The sequence below is a fragment of the Marmota monax genome, unplaced genomic scaffold, assembly GCF_021218885.2.
Source record: "Marmota monax isolate L192 unplaced genomic scaffold, Marmota_monax_Labrador192_F-V1.1 WCK01_AAM20220418_F8-fsc00070, whole genome shotgun sequence".
Lineage (NCBI taxonomy): Eukaryota > Metazoa > Chordata > Mammalia > Rodentia > Sciuridae > Marmota > Marmota monax.
Genome location: NW_026692116.1, coordinates 3189902 through 3210133, shown reverse-complemented (window position 1 = coordinate 3210133; position 20232 = coordinate 3189902). Strand labels below are relative to the sequence as shown.

Sequence of the window (20232 nt, the reverse complement as noted above, 5' to 3'; positions counted from 1 at the left end):
TACAGAGACTAATTATTGGGCTGGGGATGTGGCTCAAGCAGTAGCGTGCTCACCTGGCATGCGCGGGGCGCTGGGTTTGATCCTCAGCACCACATAAAATAAAATAAAGATGTTGTGTCCACCGAAAACTAAAAAATAAATATTAAAAAAAATTCTCTCTCTTTAAAAAAAAAAAAAAACAGACTAATTATTAGGGCAGTGGTGGGAAATGAAGAAGAAGGAATGACAGGGAAGCATTCTAGAACAGAAAATCTTGTGTTCTGTGTAGCCAAATAAGAGATTTTAGGCTAATGGCAAATAGAGAAATCAAGGAAAGGAATTGGTTTGTGGAAGATGATGATAACTTTTCAATGAAGTTTTATTTGATAGCACATTTGTATGGAAACGAATAGCAGTCAGTTAGAAACTAGAGCTGCTGTGAATTCTCATACTTGGTGTTAAGAGAATCAATGTGGACTTTATATAGGTAACTGATCATAAGAATAGTCGGGGATTAAAGAAGTACCTTATGAAGAAGTTTTTTAACTGGGTATATGAAAGCTTCAGGGAGGTCAGGAATTATATACAGAACTTTGTGAATATTATATTTTTGTTTTGGAAAAGTGAGTTTTGTATTATTGCCAAGAGTCTGTGACACAAGGGGTAAAAATCACTGCTAGAAAAAGTAAACCAGGTAACTAAATATGGAGACAAGACTAAATACCAAAAACAGAGAACCAAAATAAAACTAGGATTGAAAGTTGCAGAAAATGACAACAGAGGGAAAGATAGAAGTAGTAAACCAGACATTAAAAAAAAAAAAACAAAAAACTGAAACGGTATAGGTTGATGTTTTATTTTTTCTGATGCCAGAAATACTCCATATTCCTTGGATCCTGTATACTTTGCAGTATATTAGTTGATCATCATCATGATGACCTAGGAATTAAGAATTATCTTCCATAGACCTATCAGTAGTAAAAAAGAAAATTGCATAACACATATAGAATGATTTTCATCCAGAAGTATAAAGTAATATTTTGCTATATAAAAAGCATAAGGTATGTATTATACAGAGTTAACATGTTATCAGAACTTAGCTCTGTAAATTTTACTGATAAAACTTTGTTCCCTACATTACTGTAGTTTTGGTACTTGGTTGAAATAATTGGTTTATGTCAGATGAAGCATTCTATTCTCCTGTGGGCCATTTGACTTTGAATATTTTATTGGGGATCTTCTACTAACCAGTTGGGGGCAGACAAACCTGGACTACAGTATCAGGGCTTTAGGTTAAAGGCAGACAATTCTGGTAGTGCTTGTAAAATAATTATGATCTCATTAAAAAAATTGTGGCACTATTTGGATGAGGTTATTCCAAAGGAGTGATTTTTCCCATTTGATGAGGTAAGTATTAGCTAATGTGGTCTACCTGTTGCAGATGTGCTTCCTGTAAAGTATTTTAATCAAAATACTCCTAGCATCACAATTACTAGGAGAAGTAATATGTAACTCATGGAATTAAAAAGTTTCTATTTGGACATCTTTTTTTAGTAACTGGGGCAAGAGATACCAAGTATTTTAATTAAGAATTTAATCTTTTGAGACAGGATTTTACTGTGTTGCTCAAGCTAGTCTTGAACATGAATACTCAAGCAACCTTCCTGCCTTAGCTGCCTCCCAAGGAGCTGGGACTATAGACGTTTGCCCAGCCATTAATCATTTTTAATAATTTTAATTTAACATCCATTTTGATCCTAATATGTTAAGGAGTTAAACATTTTTTTCTTTAGTCATGCCAGTTCATTAGATTGTTTTCTCTTTTTTGAAATTCTAAGTTGCCACTTTTCTTTCAATTATATGAATTAAGTGTGAAATGATAGACAAGTTATTTTAGAAAGGTTTTTGTTTGTTTGTTTTATGCTAGGGATTGAACGAAGGGCACTTTACCCTTGGGCTATATACATCCCCCAGCCCTTTTTGTTTTTCATTTTGAGATATTCTGTGTTGCTGAGACTGTCCTCAAACTTGGGATTCTCCTATCTCAGCCTTCCAAGTTGTACAGTGTGCCACTGTGCCTGGCTAGGAGGCTTTTTATAATGAAGATTTAGATATATTTTTGCTTTTGTGCGAAAGTTTTTGTATCAGAACTCATTTGGAAAGAACTTCTTAAGTGACTTCCTTGATTCACATTATAGCATAGAAAAGGAAATGGAAAGGTTTCATGCTTCTTTGATTGATTTCTTTGTGTTTTCAATGATCATTTCCATTTTTATCCATTTTTATTTCCATTAGAGTAAAATAGAGTTTTCAGTAAATGTGTACTTCTATCATTTGTAGCAGTGCTGTCTAATAGCAATATGTAAGCCACATGTGTAATTTAAAATTTTCTAGTAGTCACATTACAGGGAGTAAAAATAGGTAAAATTAATATTTTTACTCAATAGATATAAAGTATTATTTTAACATATGATCCGTGTAAAAATTATTGAGTTGTCTTCTTCTTTCTTTTTTCTTTTTCTTTTTTTTTTTGCTGTTGTGCTAGGGATTGAACCCAGGGGGCCTTGTGCATGCTAAGTGGACACTCTACTACCAAGCTTCATCTGCAGTCCTTATTTCATATTAAGCCTTTGAAATTCAGTTTGTATTTTATACTTTCAACTTATTTCAATTTGGATTAGCCATATTTCAAGTGCTCAGTAACCGTATGTGGCCAGTGACTACTATATTGTACAGATCAGGTCTGTAGAGTCAAAACATATTCTTAGTATCTGGATACTAAAATGAAATGATGAATGGAACGAAAATTAATTGGACTTGGTGAATATAATAACTAGTTACCAAACCCCAAAATATGATTATCTTTAAAGATAGTAGAACTGGGCTTTTTTACTCATTGAGACATTAAGTGGAGAAAATAGCTGGGAATATTGAGTAGATGTAACTTTTACTGTTTGGTTGCCCTTAATACCTGAATTATGTAATTGTATTTTTTTTTTTTTACTGTGTATACATCTCCATGCTTCCATGAAATTACAGTATGTGTTTGTAACCTTTAGCATAAATGCAGTTCCAACTACAATGAAGATTTTGTGCTACAGCTGGAGAAGGAATTGGTCCAAGCCCGACTAAGTGAAGCTGAGTCTCAATGTGCACTAAAGGAGATGCAGGATAAAATCCTGGATATAGAAAAGGTAAGAAATAACACAAATGCTGTTCACCCCTAAATTAGAGGGGAGATGTGGTAGGTATTTATTAAGTATTATTGAGTAATTAAAATTAAACTTGGTACTTTTACAATGTTAGAAAGTTAGAACAAAGAAGAAATATTTGAAAGATTGCCAGCTCTTCTTTGTTGCTACCATACTAATCCAGGCCTTATAATTAAGGACAAAAATGAAAATTAGAGCTCTTTTAGAAGAAAACAACCAGGATAATGTTCATAGAAAGAATATTTAAATGTTGAAGAAGAAAAACTTAGGTAACAGAAAGGAAGTGTCCTCAAATGTTGCAATATCTATATGTGGAAGAGAGAGAATAGGACTAGTTCATAGAAATTTCAGAGAAAAGTTCCTCTGAGTGTAATATTTAGAACCAAGCTAGAACAAGTCACCTCAGGATATATGGCAAATTCCCCTTATCCTGAGTGGTGCTTATTTATAGGTACTCACTTACTTCTTCTCCAGGATATCAAAGAATGTCAAGACCTAGTAGATAAGTAGAGTAAATAGAAAAAGTTACAGGTTTTTTATAACTCAGATTTGAGCAACTATGCTCTAGATCACAAACTGAATCTTTTTTTTTTCTCATCTATAAAATCATTGATGTTGAGTTCATTCTTTTTTGCCCTTAGGTTTTTATTTATTTATTTATTTTAGTTGTAGATATACACAATATATTTATTTATTTTTATGTGGTGCTGAGGATCGAACCCAGGGCCTCACACATGCGAGGCAGATACTCTGCCACTGAGCTTCAGCCCCAGCCCAGTCCCTAGGTATTGTTGAATCAAGAAGGCTTATAGAAAATCAACATAACAGCCTGAATTGTTCTTAACTATTTCTTTTTTTTTTAAGATGTTGATGGACCTTTTGTTTTTTTATTCATTTATTTATATGCAGTGCTGAGAATCGAACCCAGTGCCTCACATATGCTAGGCAAGTGCTCTACCACTGAACCACAACTCCAGCCCCTTAACTATTTTTTAAAGAACTAGAACAGGTGTAACTAGAATCAGAAGTGGAAAAATTTTGCTAGAAATCTGCTTGCTGTTTGTATATTATCTGGAAAATGTATTCTTTGATTTTTTTTTTTTTGTGTGTGTGTGTGTGTGTGAAAAAAGCAAGCAACAATGCTGAAAGAAATACCTAACAGAATATTTGGTTTCTAATCTAGGAATATTCAGGGCTCTATGGTTTAGATAAGAATCTAAGTCTTACATTTGGAAAGACTAAGTATTTGGTAGAAAGAAGTGTATTTGGGTCCAGTTAAAAAATTGGTTTCTTAGATGGTGAAATGAGATGGACATCATTACCCTAGGTACATGTATGAAGACATGAATGATGTGACTCTATTTTGTGTACAACCAGAGACATGAAAAATTGTGCTGTAGATGTGTACTATGAATTGAAATGCATTTTGCTGTCATGTATAACAAATTAGAATAAATAAATAAATTTTTTAAAATGGGTTTATTGACAAGGGGAATGGCATGTGCCTGTAGTCCCAGCTACTTGGGAGGCTGAAATAGGAGTATCCCTTGAGCCTAGGAGTTCAAGGCCAGCCAGGGAAACATAGTGAGGCCTTGTATGATTTCTTAAGTGGCTGTGTTGATATTCACGTTTTAGAGTAGAAAGTAAGTTAGAAGTTTGCATTATGGTTAACCTCATTGTACAACATTTTCTTTCTCTGCTTCCAGTAATCTTTTTTTTTAAATTTTTTTCCTTTTTTTATTTGTTTCTTATATACATGACAGTAGTGGAGTGCATTACATTCGTGATTATCCATTCACAGCACAATTTTTTGTAACTCTGTATATGAAGTATGTTCACGCCAAATTATGCCATTATACATGAGCTCTCTTTTTTTTTTTTTGCGTACAATTCTTAATACACCTTTATACCATTCCAGTAATCTTTTTAATGCATATACATTAGTATATTCTGATCTTCAGTTTAGAGAATGTTTAAAATCCATCATAAAAATGTGCATAATTTGTGAAAGTACTTTATTCTATAATCCCTGTGGGCTGAAATCTTTGTGACCTCCATAAAATATTTTAGAGATAGAAAATGTCACAGAACCAGGCCTTGAAATCTCAACAGTATCTTAGTTTATCCAGGGAACTTTCTCTAGGGCTGTTTTTGGATCTCCTGTTAGCTCAGTATTAAACTGCTCTGGAAAGTTATCAGGTGGGTCCTTTAGTATGGCAGGAGATTGATTTAAGTCTTGAATCCATCAAGCAAATATTTAGGTCATCTTGGTATTTTCTTGACTATTGATATAAATAGTGACCGATACACAGAGATTTGACACCCCTCTTCCAAGATAACGTGCTAAGAAAATAAAAACAGATTTTGGACTGTTCTTTTCTTTAAGTCTTTAAATCAGCAATATTTATAAGAGCCCCAAAGTGCAAACAATCCAGATTTCCTTTCGCTGATGAATTAATAAATAAAAACGTGATGTTTGTACAATAGAATATTATTTAGCAATAAAAAGAAATGAATCTTAAAAACATTGTGTTAATTGAAATAAGCTAGTCACAAAAAAATCACATATTGCATGATTCCATTTATATGAAATGTTCAGAATAGGCCAATCCATAGACACACAAAGTAGATAAGTGGTTGCCAGGAACTGGGGGTTAAAAGAATGAATAATTACTGTTAATGGGCATAAGGCTTCTTTTTTAAAAAAAATTGTTTTAGTTGTAGATGGGCACAATATCTTTATTTTTATTTATTTACTTTTATGTGTTGCTGAAGATCGAACCTAGGGCCTCATGCATGCAAGGCAAGCGCTCTACCACTGAGCTACAACCCCAGCCCCATAAGGTTTCTTTTTTGTGTGTAAAAATATTCTGAAATTAGAGTTTGGTGATGACTAAATAACTCACTTATATACTTTAAAAGGATGAGTTTTATGTTGTATGAAATATATTTCAATAAAACTGAATAAAATAAAGTATTTAATTACATATGGTACAAAATAGCTCAGTGTGTACCATATGTTGTTTCTTGAATTAATATATTTCAAGTTAAATTTTTTCTCAATTAGAGAAACAACTCCTTTCCTGATGAGAATAATGTTGCAAGGCTTCAGGAGGAACTCATTGCTGTGAAGCTGAGAGAAGCAGAAGCCATTATGGGTTTGAAAGAACTTAGACAGCAAGTCAAGGATTTAGAAGAACACTGGCAGGTACACCAATATGTTTTATGTACTTTTCAGAAATATCCAGTTTGTTTGAAGTAGCTGATGTTTGAAGTAGCTGATGATGATGGTTAAGTAGGAGATGGTTAAGTTTAAAGTGAGAAAAATCCTTGATTAATGTCAAGATTAAGAGCATTTATAATTTGAAGGTACACTGAAACTGCTTCTACCTTCTTAATTCTTATAATGAAATAAAAGATAGAAATCAGGTGATTTTTTTTTGTTGCATGATTGTGTATTACATAACATTTTCTGCAGAAGGCTAAGAAAATACTCTTTTTATACTGTACACATTTTTTCTAATGTTGATATTAAATCATTGACAATCAGTGTGAAACATCAGAAGGGTGACAGCAATATAAATTTGTCTATAAATTTGTAACTTCTTTTAAAAATAGTTATCTCATAAAGTATATGAAATTTAACTAATTACATGCCCACAAATTTATCCACACATGAGGAAAATTATTGACAAGGAAGAAAATACAAAGCTCTGAAAGACAGAAAAGAACAAGGGAATTAAAACAAAACAAACAAACAAAAAAACACATAGTTTCAGAATTGGTTTGAATTGAGGGGAGGCAAAGACATCTGTCCAAGACTAAAATTAGACTTCTACAGTGTCATGGCTTTTAAAAAAAATGTATTTTGTAGAAAGTATCAGGTTGCAATAAGCTGAAAATCAAAAAACAAAAACTCAGAACTGGTCCTTAACCACAAATTTTGAGAAGCACTGCATATAACTTCTAATGTTGCTTCTTAATGAATGACCCTATTCTTTTCTTTGTGTTTCATTGAAGATAATGTGAAAAAATCTCTATTAAAGATTAGGGTGAAAATTGTACTCTTTACTAGAATTACTCCTCAGTATATGCAGAGAAAAAATTTGAATTGCATCTGAGTCCAGGTCTGCCACTTAATTTGTGACTGTGTGACTTTCCTGAAGTTATAAAATCACAGTGTCTATTTTCTTACCTGTAAATGAAGATAATAGTGCCTAACTTTTAAGATTTCCTAGTGATTTAATGAAACAATATGTAGAAAACACTTAATATAGTACCAGTCCTGAAATATGTGCTTTGTAAAGTTAGCTCTTATTTTGATACTGAGAGTTTTTGATGCAATATAAGTTTTGTGCTTTAGCGCCATTTAGCTCGTACTACTGGGAGATGGAAAGACCCACCTAAGAAAAATGCTGTGAATGAGTTGCAAGATGAATTGATGACCATTCGACTTAAAGAAGCTGAAACACAGGCAGAAATAAGAGAAATAAAACAAAGAATGATGGAAATGGAGACACAGGTATGATGGGAAAACCCAAGAGGTTTGAAAGTATCATTAGCAGATCAAAGTTTTGTATACACAGATTGTATCATACCTAGAATAAAGGTAAAAAGTGAGGTATGGGTCTGTCTAGGCAGTGATTTTCTAGCCTAAATGAAGAGGGCTAAAAATTGTTTTCAGAGATTTAATCTCTGCTTCTACCCACTCAACCAAGTTTAAGCAGGATAGAGACTTCATTTGACTTTATTAGGTAAAACTCAGACCTTTGTTGCATAGCTTGGGAAGGAACATTCAGGTAGAGCAAAATATCTCAACCTCCACACTTAAAATTTTGGCTTGATATTCTTTGTTTTATGAAGCTGTTCTGGATACTGGAGGATATTTAACAGCATACCTGGTCTCTACCCACCAGATGCCTGTCACATCTCTCTCCCACTCCAGGTTGTTTTGACCAAAACTGTTACCATGCATTTTCAGTTGTCTTTTGGAATGGAGATTGGGAGGGCAAAATTGCCACTAATTGAGAACCACAACTGTGGAATAATGCTTCCTCAAATTATGTAATGAGTAATCTGTTGTAAAATTGTTTACTGTTTTTCTCTAAAGTCCTCTGTTACTCTAATAAATCCTATTTTAAATATAATTAAGATCTGAAAGGGCCTTTTTATGAAATCCATTTACATTGTAAAAACATATTTGATTTCTTTCCTTTTTGGTACCAGGGTTCTTAACCAATGAGCCATATCCCCAGCCCTTTATATATTTTATTTTGAGACAGAGTCCTACTAAGTTGCTCAGGGCCTCACAAAGTTCCTGAGGCTAGCTTGGAACTTGGAATCCTCCTGCCTCAGCCTCCTGAGCCACACATTTGGTTTTTATGTGGTACATTTGCATGAACCATATTCTGTATGTAGTTGTTACTTCTTATCCATGAGATTGCGTATAGGATCCCTTTCAGATACCAAATCTGTAGATGCCCAAATCTATTGTATTAAATGGTGTAGTATTTGCATATACCCAATGTTATTCTCCTATATACTTTATTTATTTATTTTTTTAATTGTAGGTGGGCACAATGCCTTTATTTTTATTTATTTATTTTTATGTGGTGCTTAAGATCAAACCCAGTGCCTCACCTGTGCTAGGTGAGTGCTCTACCACTGAACCACAACCCCAGCTCCTCCTATATGCTTTTAATCATCTCTAGATTGCTTTTAATGCTTAATACAATGCAAATGGTTTGTAAGTAATTGTTATGATGTATTGTTTAGGAAATAATGACAAGAAAAAAGTCTGTATGTGTTCAGTTACAGATGAATTGTGTTTTTTAAAATATATTGATCCTTTGTTGGTTGAATCCATGGACACAAAATGCAAGGCTCCAGAGGGCTGGATGCTATTTGGTTTTCAAAGTATTTATTCAGTCAGTAGGGAGCAGTGTTAACTCATGTCATTCTGTATTCCATTGTGCAAAATGATCTGCTTATCTCAAAATGAATGTGTGATTTCTTTAGATTATATAGATCTTGCTTTACATTTTTCACAGTTATTTGTTGTATTTTCAGTATAAATAAAATAACACTGAAAGGATACTATAAGATTATGAAGAGTAGAATGTCTAGGTTTTATAGTGGGAAATAAATTCTGATTATTTTCATTATTTATTATTTTATTATTTATTATATAGTTATTATTTTTATAATCAGAATTTATCTTAATATAGACAATAAAAGTGTAAATACAACTTTTTTAATATATATTTTTTTTAGTTTGTAGATGAACACAATATCTTATTTGTTTATTTCTATGTGGTGCTGGGGACCGAACCCAGGGCCTCATGCATGCAAGGCAAGAGCTCTACCACTGAGCTACAACCCCAGCCCGTAAATACAACTTTTAAGCCAGTGTTGAGGATTCTTCTCACAGTAGGTAGAGGTGAATGAAACATATTCACAAACATGGTTTTGAGAACTTTGAACAAAAAGCACTGTTCCAGCCATCAAGGACTTATATTTTAGTAACATGCTTCCACAATATGACTCAGAAATCTGGTAAGTAGACAGTTAGATAGAAATTGCTAGGGGAAATTAATTCCAGTTAGGTGTTTTGAGGAAAGACTTTTTAAGGAATTTGTGTTTTGAACTGTTCCAGACAGGTAGGTATGATTTTGGATAGATTTTGCTGAAAACGGGATTGTGTAAGGCACTGATTTCTAAATGCCATTGCTCCAATGGGTGATAATCCATGTAGTTTTCTCATTGAAAAATGAGAAAAACAACTAGAAACTGGTGTAACGGTGGTGGTATATAGTCATCTAATGAAATTATGTCAGACACCCATATAGTCACCTTCCAGATTGAGATTTACCCATGTTGTTATATGTAACTCCAATTTCTTCATTTTAAGAACTTTTAGATAAATCTGTCTAGTGAGTATATGTCATTTTATTGAGCCACTGTCCTTGCTTTATACAGATTTTTGCTATTGCAAATAATGCTACTCTGCACATTCGTGCATGTATTTCCTTGTGTATGTCTCCATGTGTTTCAAGTACAGTACTTGCTTAATGTGCATGAATCCTTTTGGCAGTCTGGGGCCTATGAACCCCTTCCCTTCTCAAAACAATGTTTTTGAATGCATAAAACAAAATACACAGGATTGGGAAACAAACCATTTATATTGAGGCACATTTATCAAAATACTAAAAACAAATATGTGACACAGAATACAGACACAACACAAAACACATTCCTTTTGGTGAATTTAAGTTGTTATTTATTTATTTTGGTATTTAAATTCACAAGTTAAATTATAAGTATTTTCCCATCCTTTTATATTTTCAACTTACCTGATTTTTTTAGATCTCTGATAAATAGCATATAGATAGCTTTTAAAATTGAACCTAACAAATGGTTGTTTAACTCTGAAATACCAAAAACTACTGTTAAAGTTATTTAAAGTAGGTAAATTTTATATATAATATAATATTATATAATATATAATAAGCTATTTAAAAATCCAGTCTCATGAAATTTGTTTGTTTGTTTTGTGGTGCTGGGAATTTGTTTATTTGTTTTGTGGTGCTGGGAATTCAACCCTGGGCCTTGTGCATGCTAGGCAAGCACTCTACCAACTGAGCTATGTTCCCAGCCCTAGTCCATGTTTTATGATTCTGTTTGGATTACTCTCTATCACCTTGCTAGTTATTTTCTGTTCATTCATTTATTCTTTATTTTTTCTTCTTTGACTACCTTTTCTTGGATTTATAGCACATTTATTACGGCTTTATTTTATTTTCATATCATTTATACTCCTTTTAAGAAATTTTTTAGTGATTATTCTAGGTTTTATAGTACACACCTATAATCAGAGCTTACTTTCAAATAATGTTATTAATTAAAAATAATGAATTGTTTCATGTGTGATAAAATCCTTACAATCGTGTATTCTTAATTCTTCCTCTTGTGCTATTGTTGTTATACATTAGTATAACATATGCTGATAATTTTGCTTTTAATCAGTGATTATTTCATAGATTTTAAATTTTTTAATGAATTGTTTTCCCTTTACTTATTCGACTTCAGCACTCATTTCTTCTTGTAGATCCTTGTATTCCTTCTACTTGGAAAGCTTCACTTTATATTTATAGTAGTGCTGGTCTACTGGCATGGAATTTAGGATTTTGGGGGAGAGTGGAGGGAGCCAGTGAAGGGAATTTAAAACATACTTGCAAAGTATTGAATTCTGGATTGACAGATCTTTTTTTCTTTCATCACTTTATTTTTTTTAATTTTAAAAATTTTCTAATTAGTTATACATGACTGCAGAATGCATTTCGATTCATTGTACACAAATGGAGCACAGTTTTTCATTTTTCTGGTTTTCATTTTTCTAGTTGCTAGTACGGGATGTAGAGTCACACCACATGTGCAGTCATACATGTACCTAGGATAATGATGTTCATCTCATTCCACCATCTTTCCCACCCCCCTTGTCTCCCTCCCTCCACTTTGCCAATCAAGCTCCTCTATTCTACCCATGTGCGCGCCCCTCCCACCCCCATTATGGCTCAGCATCCGCTTATCAGACTACATTCGGCCTTTGGTTTTTTGGGATTGTCTTACTTTGCTTAGCATGATATTCTCCAACTCCATTTACCTGCAAATGCCATAATTTTATTCTATTTTAATGCTGAGTAATATTTCTTTGTGTATATGTACCACAGTTTCTTTATCCATATATCTGTTGAAGGACATCTAGATTGGTTCCACAGTTTAGCCATTGTGAATTGAACTGCTGTCTTTCATCACTTTAAAAATCACTGTTATCTTTTTTTATAAATCATGCATGCCGAAATTCTATTATAATTCTTATTTTTGTTTCTCTACATGTAATGTGGTTCCGCCTCACCCAGCTGCCTTTAAGATTTTTTTTTTAAAGAGAGAGAGAGAGAGAGAGAGAGAGAATTTTTCCATATTTGTTTTTCAGTTTTCGGTGGATACAACATCTTTATTTTATTTTACATGGTGCTGAGGATCAAACCCAGCGTCCCGTGCATGCCAGGCGAGCACGTTACCGCTTGAGCCACATCCCCAGCCCATGCCTTTGAGATTTTATTTTTGGCTCTCTCTCCCCTGGGAGATTGCCTGCATTCTCCCTTGAATGTGTATGAGCTTTTTAAAAATTGGTTGTGTCTCTGGGTGGCAGGGAGAAAGAACAGAAAAAAAAAATTGGGGGGTGGGGGGAGTCGGGCGGCAGCGAGCAGTACCAGGGACTGAACAACCACTCAACCACTGAGCCACATCCCCTGTTTTGTTTTTCATTTAGAGACAGTGTCTCACTGAGTTGCTTAGCCCCTCGATTTTGCTGAGGCTGGCTTTGAACTTGTGATCCTCCTGCCTCAGCCTCCTGAGCTGCTAGGATTACAGGTGTGCGCCACCGCAACCCAAGTTTCTTGGCTCTGTGGATTGTGTCTACCATGAATTTTAGAAAATTTCTGCTTATTGTGTCTTGGTCATTATATCATTTTGGCTTTCTTCTGCCCATATGGTCTTCTGGTTTCAATGATATCCATATTGGGTTCATTCTTAGTGTACAGGATTTTTTTTTTTATTTTTGTAATGCTGGGGATCCAACCCAGGATCTTATACATCTTGAGCAAGCACCTTATCCCTGCCTTCATGTTGTGCAGAAACTCTTGGATGCTCTTTTCTTTCCCCCTCCTCTATTATTTTTTCTCTTTGTGTTTTTAGCTTCTATTGACTGAAATGTTTCTATTGACTTCTTATTTAGTTCACTGATTATTTTCTCCACTTTGTTGAGTTGTTAGATGAAGCCATTTAAGGCATTCTTGTCATGGTTTTTTTATTTCTCGTTTTTCTGTTGATTTCTTAGAATGCTAATTTTTCTAAGGATATTACCTATCTGAACTTACTTATTTTTAAACTTAGAGCCTTTGACATATTAATCATACTTACTTTAAATTCCTTGTCAGATAATTTCAGTATATGTGTCATTTTATGAGGTGAATTTTATTGATTGCTTTGTCTTTTGCTAGTATTTTGGGGGGTTTTGCCTTCTATACTTTGCAAATTTTTGATGAAAGTTAGATATTTTAGATGGGGCAGTATATAAAGTATTTTACCTTAGGCTAGAAATGGGTACACTTTTTCTCCTGCCAGACCTTTCATGTGGGAGATTTGAGTTAATATAGTCAGGAGATAGGCTGAATTTGAGGTTTGTTGTTTCTGTGGTTATCCACAGTGTACCACAGGCTTCACAATCCTTTAGTAATGCCTTATTTTAGAGTAGGGGCTGGTTTGCCAGAGGGCTTTTCTCAGTGTCTTCCCTTCCTTCATACCACCTCAGAAAAAGGTCTGTCTCCAGGTATATTTGAAACTGCAGGGATGTTTCCTGTGATTCTGATAAAACCCCAGTCTTATGCTGCATTATGTTTTTGTATCTGGGTATTTGACCTTTTAATTTTCCTGCCAACCCCAGGCTGTAGTCCTAGGCCTAAAATATTATTTCTCTGTCTACCCACTTTGTATTCCTATTACCTCTTTCAGAAATGAATATTTTTAAGTTGTATATCACTTATACAAAAAAGTTATAGACCTTTTTGTATAAGTGATATATTTAGTTATAACAAGAGTTTCTAATATGGACCACATGTGTTCCCTTGGAGGATTAGATATTTAAAACAGTTTTATATCTTATTTTTTCAGTGTTTATTGAAGAAAATTGACTTGTAGCTGATAACATTTTTATGTTATTGTATTGAGTGCATCGGTAAAAATGTTTAATTTTCAGCCCTTTTATATATAGTGTACATAATTATATTTCTGCTTATTAGAACCAGATCAATAGTAATCATCTTAGAAGAGCAGAACAAGAGGTGATCAGTCTACAGGAGAAGGTACACTATCTTTCTGCACAGAACAAAGGACTACTTACTCAATTAAGTGAAGCAAAGCGCAAACAAGCAGAGATTGAATGCAAGGTAAATATGTCAGATAGCTGGTTTATGGTTTTTGTCAATGTAATAATGCCTTTCTTTATATCTATATCTATCTATCTATATCTATATCTATATATATCTATATCTATATATATATATATATGTTGTAGATGGACACAATACCTTTATTTTGTTTGTTTATTTTTATGTGGTGCTGAGGATTGAACCCAGTGCCTTACATGTGTGAGGCAAGCGCTGTCTCTGAGCCACAACCCTAGCCTCCTGCCTTTCTTTTATAGGTTGTTTCATCATGACTAGTTGTTGTTGTTTGTTTGTTGTTTTGTTTAGGTACCAGATATTGAGCCCTGGGATGCTTAACCCCTTGGCCACATCCCCAGCCCTTTTAAAACATATTTTATTTAAAGATAGGGTCTCGCTAAGTTGCTCAGGGTCTCACTAAGTTGCTGAGGTGGCTTTGAACTTGTGATCCTCCTGCCTCAGCTCCTGAGCTTCTAGGATTACAGGCTTGTGCCACTGTGCCCCCCCTTTTTTTTTTTAAGCCAATCTACTTCCCACTTTTGAAATTGCTTTGGTGGTGCTTTCATACAAGGTTAGCTCATCTTGCTTCTGGGATGGACTTCAGACAAGAAACATTTTTAGCCACGTACTTGGTTAATTTCCCATGTTGGAATTTACTAGTATCCCTTTACAGTGTTTATTTTGACTAATAGCCCTTTAAAACTGAAGCTTTTAATAACTCAACCCAAAACATGTAATTTGGAAAAGTCGAGGCTCCATTGCTTTGAGTGTTATCTTGTTAGTGGGAAGTAAATATTGATGTATGTTTTCTGGAAAGAGTAGAGAGCAAAATAAATGTGTATGTACCTTGGGTCAGGATAAAATGGATACATTTCCCATAGTTCTTTTAATCAGTTTTTCTGTGTGTGTGTGTGTGTGTGTGTGTGCGCGCACGCGCATGCACACGTGCACCAGTGAGTGGTGAGAAGTGTTTGATTCAGAAAGCATCAAAAGTATTGAAATCAAGGATATTTTCCCCTAAAATAAATTTACACACTTAACAGTGATGAGAGAGATTGGAGAGTAAGGTATAGGAGAGGGAGGGGATGTGTGTGTTTGTGTGTGTTTGTGTGTATGTGTATTTGTGTGTGTGTGTGTATGAGGGGTGTGGGGGAGAAAGAATTAGAGATAAGTGTAGTCTGCATATTAGAATGGATTACTGAAGACAAGTTATGAAATTTTGAAATAAACTAAACATCTACTTAGTAGATGGTAGGAATGATACCCTTTAAATATTCTAGCCTTCTTTTTCTGTGAGAAGTAAGACTTTGTAAGTGGTACATTATAAAGCTGTAATTCCATCAACTTGTTTTAGTGTCATTAAAAACCAAGAGTGAAGCTTGAGTGGTTTATCAGTGTCATTGAAATCCAGAGATGAAATTACATCCTAATAAATATGCATGGCTCTTACAAATTTATACTGTGACAGAAATATGTAGGTAGTACTAAAATTTGTGATAATTTAAGCATAATCCCATTTGAAGGATGTGCATGGACTAATTAAAAATAAAATGATGTGAAATGAGGTTATATTAATCTGATTTATTATACGAATCTGATTTTTTATGATGCTGAATTATCTGTCCTCAATTAAATTTAATCTTTTTGCATTCTTGATGTAAGTTTTCTTTAAATATCTCAATAACAATGTTATTAGACTTGATATTGCTTCTTAAGTATCTTAGCACCTGTTAGTGAAGTAAAATGTTGTTTGAAAATAAGTATATATACAACTTACTGATAAAAATAGTTATCTGAGTTTATCTAAGTAATGGGTGCAGATCAGAATATTAGAGGATTTGAGGAACTGATACAGGATTTTATTTAATTTTTAGTGTTCATTAATAACTCTATAAAAACTATGTTATAGATGCTAACTTTGATTACTATATGTTTAAGCTATATATTAATTTACTCAGTCTTAGGAAATGCTGTTTGCAGATTTTAACAATTAATAAAATGAAATGTCACCCTAACACCTAGTACTTTCTGACTAAATATGTATATTTTACCTTGTCATGTTGATAGAATTCAGAAACAAATTAACTTTCTAAGGAATCCAGTCCTTGAATTATATAAATCTGAATCATTTTCAGTTAGTTTTATATAATTATAGTTCATGATTGGTTGATATTAGTCATAAAAGCTCATTTTATTTTTTACTTATACAAAATATCAGGAAATGGTAATTTTGTTATTTCCCTCTACAACTAAATTTGAATATTCTCACTTTAAAATAAAATAATACAAATCCTTTGATCCCCAGTTTCAAAATCCAAAACACTCTGAAACCCAAAAGTTTCATAAATTTCACACAAATTCATTTCAAGGCAAAACCTGATTTGAGTTGACATATGGCCACTTAAAATTTGTTTTTTACCCCAGTTTGTGTGGATATTTATACTTCACTTTTTATTATAGATGCTGCCTCAGACACTTTTCTAAAATCTGAAAAAAAAATCTCAATTCCAAACACAAGTAGTTTATTACTTTTGTTTTGTTTGCTACCCTAGAACAAGGAAGAAGTGATGGCTGTGAGACTTCGAGAAGCAGATAGCATAGCTGCTGTGGCTGAACTGCAGCAGCACATTGCTGAGCTTGAAATCCAGGTACATATAAAAATAATAGAATACATCTAAAAATAATGTCATAGTCCCCGTCTCTTCTCTGTGTACCTGATGAATGACTTATCTGTTTCTTTATCCCCATGACTGTATTCTAGTTTCAATATTTACTCATTTCCAAGTCCTTTTTTTCTTATTGTGGTGAAACATACATAACATAAAGTTTGCTCTTTTAAAATATACAGTTCCATGGTGTTACGTGCATTTATGTTGTTGTACACCTATCACCACCATCCATCTCCAGAAATTTTTCATCTTCTCTGACTGAAAATTTGTGTCCGTTAAACATTAATTTCCCATTCTCTTCTCCCTCCAGCCTCTGGTAACCACCATTATATTTTCTATATCTATGAATTTGACCAGTCTATCTACCTCACATAAATGGAATTATGTAAATTTTTTGTGACATTTCACTTAGCATGATGTCCTTAAGGTTCATTTATATTATAGCATGTGTCCAAATTTTCTTCCTTTTTAAGGCTGAATAACATTTCTTTGTGTGTATATACTACATTTTGATTATCTATTCCTTTATTGCTCCACCTTTGGGCTACTGTAAATGATGCTACTGTGATCATGGGAGCACAAATATCTTGGGAGTCCATGAATTTACTTCTTTTGAGTATATATAGCACTTGGAAGTAGAATTTCTGGATTATGTAGTTCTACTTAATTTTTTTTGTGAAATAGTTATACTGTTTTTGAAAGCAACTATATTATTTTACATTCCTACCAGCAGTACACAAAAGTTCCATTTTCTCCATATCCTTACCAAAGCTTGCTAATTTTCAAGGGGTTTTTAAAAATAATCTGCCATTGGGCTGGGGATGTGGCTCAAGTGGTAGCACGCTTGTCTAGCATGCGTGAGGCACTGAGTTCGATTCTCAACACAAGGTAAAAATAAAATAAAGGTATTGTGTCACCTAAAACTAAAAATAAAATATTTAAATAATAATAATAATCTGCCATTCTAATGGGTATGAAGTGGTAGCTCTTTGTAGCTTTGATTTGCATTTCCCTAATAATTGGTAATGTTGAGCATCTTTTTACTTGCTTGTATGACATTCATTTATCTTCTTTGGAGATCTATGCATTCAAGTCCTTTATCCAGTTTTGAATCAGGTTGTTTGTTGGTGATGAGTTAGTTGTAGGACTTACTTATATGTTCTAAATATCAATCTCTTATGGATATATGGTTTGCAAATATTTTCTCTCATTCTATGGATTATCTTTTTTTCTTTGTTGATTTGTACTTTGATGGACAAAAGTTTTTAATTTTCCTGAAGTCCAAAACTTTTGCAAAAATCTGTTTTCTGTTTTTGTTGACTTCTTTCCAAGTCCATTTTTGAGTGACAGTTTATTGTATATCTATATTGTCAAAGCTGTTTTTCAAAGAAAATTCTGAGCTTTAAAAGGAAATATATTAGTTGGGTGCAGTAGTGTGCGCCTGTAATCCCAGCAGCTCGGGAGGCTGAGACAAGAGGATTGTGAGTTCAAAGCCAGCCTCAGCAAAAGCAAGGCACTGAACAACTCAGCGGAACCCTGTCTCTAAATAAAATACAAAATAGGGCTGGGGATGTGACTTAGTGGTCAAGCACCCCTGAGTTCAATCCCGGGTACCAAAACAACAACAAAAACATATTATTTTGTCATCTCAAATGTCCTCCTTATTGTACAATATGGTAAGATGAGAAGTTTCCTATATATAATAAGTATTATGTTTAAAAATCTGTATCTTTCAAATTGGGTGAGTTGTTTTGTTTGATTGTTTGAGACAGGTTTTTGCTATGTTACTCAGGCTGTCTCAAACTCCTGGGCTCAAGTGATTCTCCTGTCTCAGCTTTGCCCTCTGAAGTAGCTGGGACTATAGGTATTGAACCATGGCTCGTGACTCAAAATGGGATTTTTTTGTTTGTTTTGCTATACTTGGGATAGAACCCAGGGTCATTCCAGCTAACTACCAACTAACTATACCCGAAGCCCTTTTCATTTCTTAGTCATTTTAAGTTTCCCAGGCTGGCCTCAACTTGTAATCCTCTTGTCTCAGCCTCTAGAGTTACTGGGATGGATTCCAGTTGTGCACCACTGTGCCAAACTTTGGTTCAAAGTTTTTTTTTTTTTTTTTTATTACATTTTACTCCAAATCACAGTGTAATTTTTGTTGCAACATTTAGAATTTTATTTTCATCTGAAATTTCCTTTTGTTCTTAAATCTCAATTTAAAATTCAGTTAATTTGAAAATTTCCATATTATATTATAACCTAATTTTTTGATCTCCATCAAAGTTATGATGTTATAATATGTATACATTTATAAAAAGGTATCCTTTATGTTTTTTTGGTAATACTCCCCATAAAGTGTACACTCAGAAATGAACAGTTTGCTTAGTATACTTATAATCAGTTATTTAAATCCAGCTACCATGTACTAGTCCAGTTTTACTTTTCTGGCATCAAGAAAATTATACAAATTTGCCATGTCTGTATATCTTAGTCATAAAATAGCAAGATTTAAATCACTTCTTTTGTTGATTCTAAAATACTTATTAAAATGAAGAACTTGGCATGCTGTATGTTTTGTTTAAAGTGAACTATGTTTGCATCATTTTAGAAAAATAAAAAGAAGGTGCATGGTATTGGGGTATTTTTTTTTTAGCATCTCCTCAACCTGTTGCCCCAAACCAAGCCCCTGGCAGCTACCATTCTACTTTGTAGGTATGAGTTCAACTTTTTTAGATTCCTCATATAAGTAAGATCATGGGGTATTAATCTTTCTATGCCTGGCTTATTTCACCTAGCATAATCTCCTCCAATTTTATCCATTTTGTCACAAATAATAGGAATTCCTTCTTTTTTAAGACTGAATAGCATTCCATTGTGTATACTTACTTCATTTTCTTTTTCCATTCATCCACTGATGAATACTTAGGTTGGTTCCATATCTTGGCTATTGTGAATAATGCTACAGACATATCTCTTCAACATACTAATTTTATTTCCTTTGGATATATAACCAGTAATGGGATTGATGGATCATATGGCAATTCTGTTTTTAATTTTTTGAGGAACCACCATACTATTTTCCATAATGTATATGCTAATTTATATTCCGACCAGCAGTGTACAAGGATTCCCTTGTCTTCACAGCCTCTCCAACACTTGTGATGTTTCATTATTTTGATAATAGCTGTTCTAACAGGTTTGAGATGATGGAATTTTTTTTTTTTACTATTAATAGGAGTATGTTAGCAGCAGTTTGTTCACTGTTGGTGAAGTGATCACTGAAATCCTGATTTATAGATTTACTGGTTACTTTTTCAGCTATCACTGCTTGTTCTTATCCTTAGGTCATTGTTCACCTCTTCTTCCTCCTTG

At 33.6% G+C, this 20232-nt stretch overlaps 1 protein-coding gene across 5 annotated transcripts in view; it reads left to right on the top strand.

The window, feature by feature from the left end:
- Evi5 (ecotropic viral integration site 5) overlaps positions 1–20232 on the top strand; it is a 210014-nt gene that overhangs the window by 126714 nt on the left and 63068 nt on the right. For all 5 annotated transcript variants that reach the window (XM_058585230.1, XM_058585233.1, XM_058585236.1 and 2 more), the window contains 5 exons: positions 3039–3173; positions 6259–6399; positions 7555–7713; positions 14051–14197; positions 16747–16842. In XM_058585230.1, the coding sequence (XP_058441213.1) occupies positions 3039–3173; positions 6259–6399; positions 7555–7713; positions 14051–14197; positions 16747–16842 (678 nt within the window). The remainder of the gene's footprint in view (positions 1–3038; positions 3174–6258; positions 6400–7554; positions 7714–14050; positions 14198–16746; positions 16843–20232) is intronic.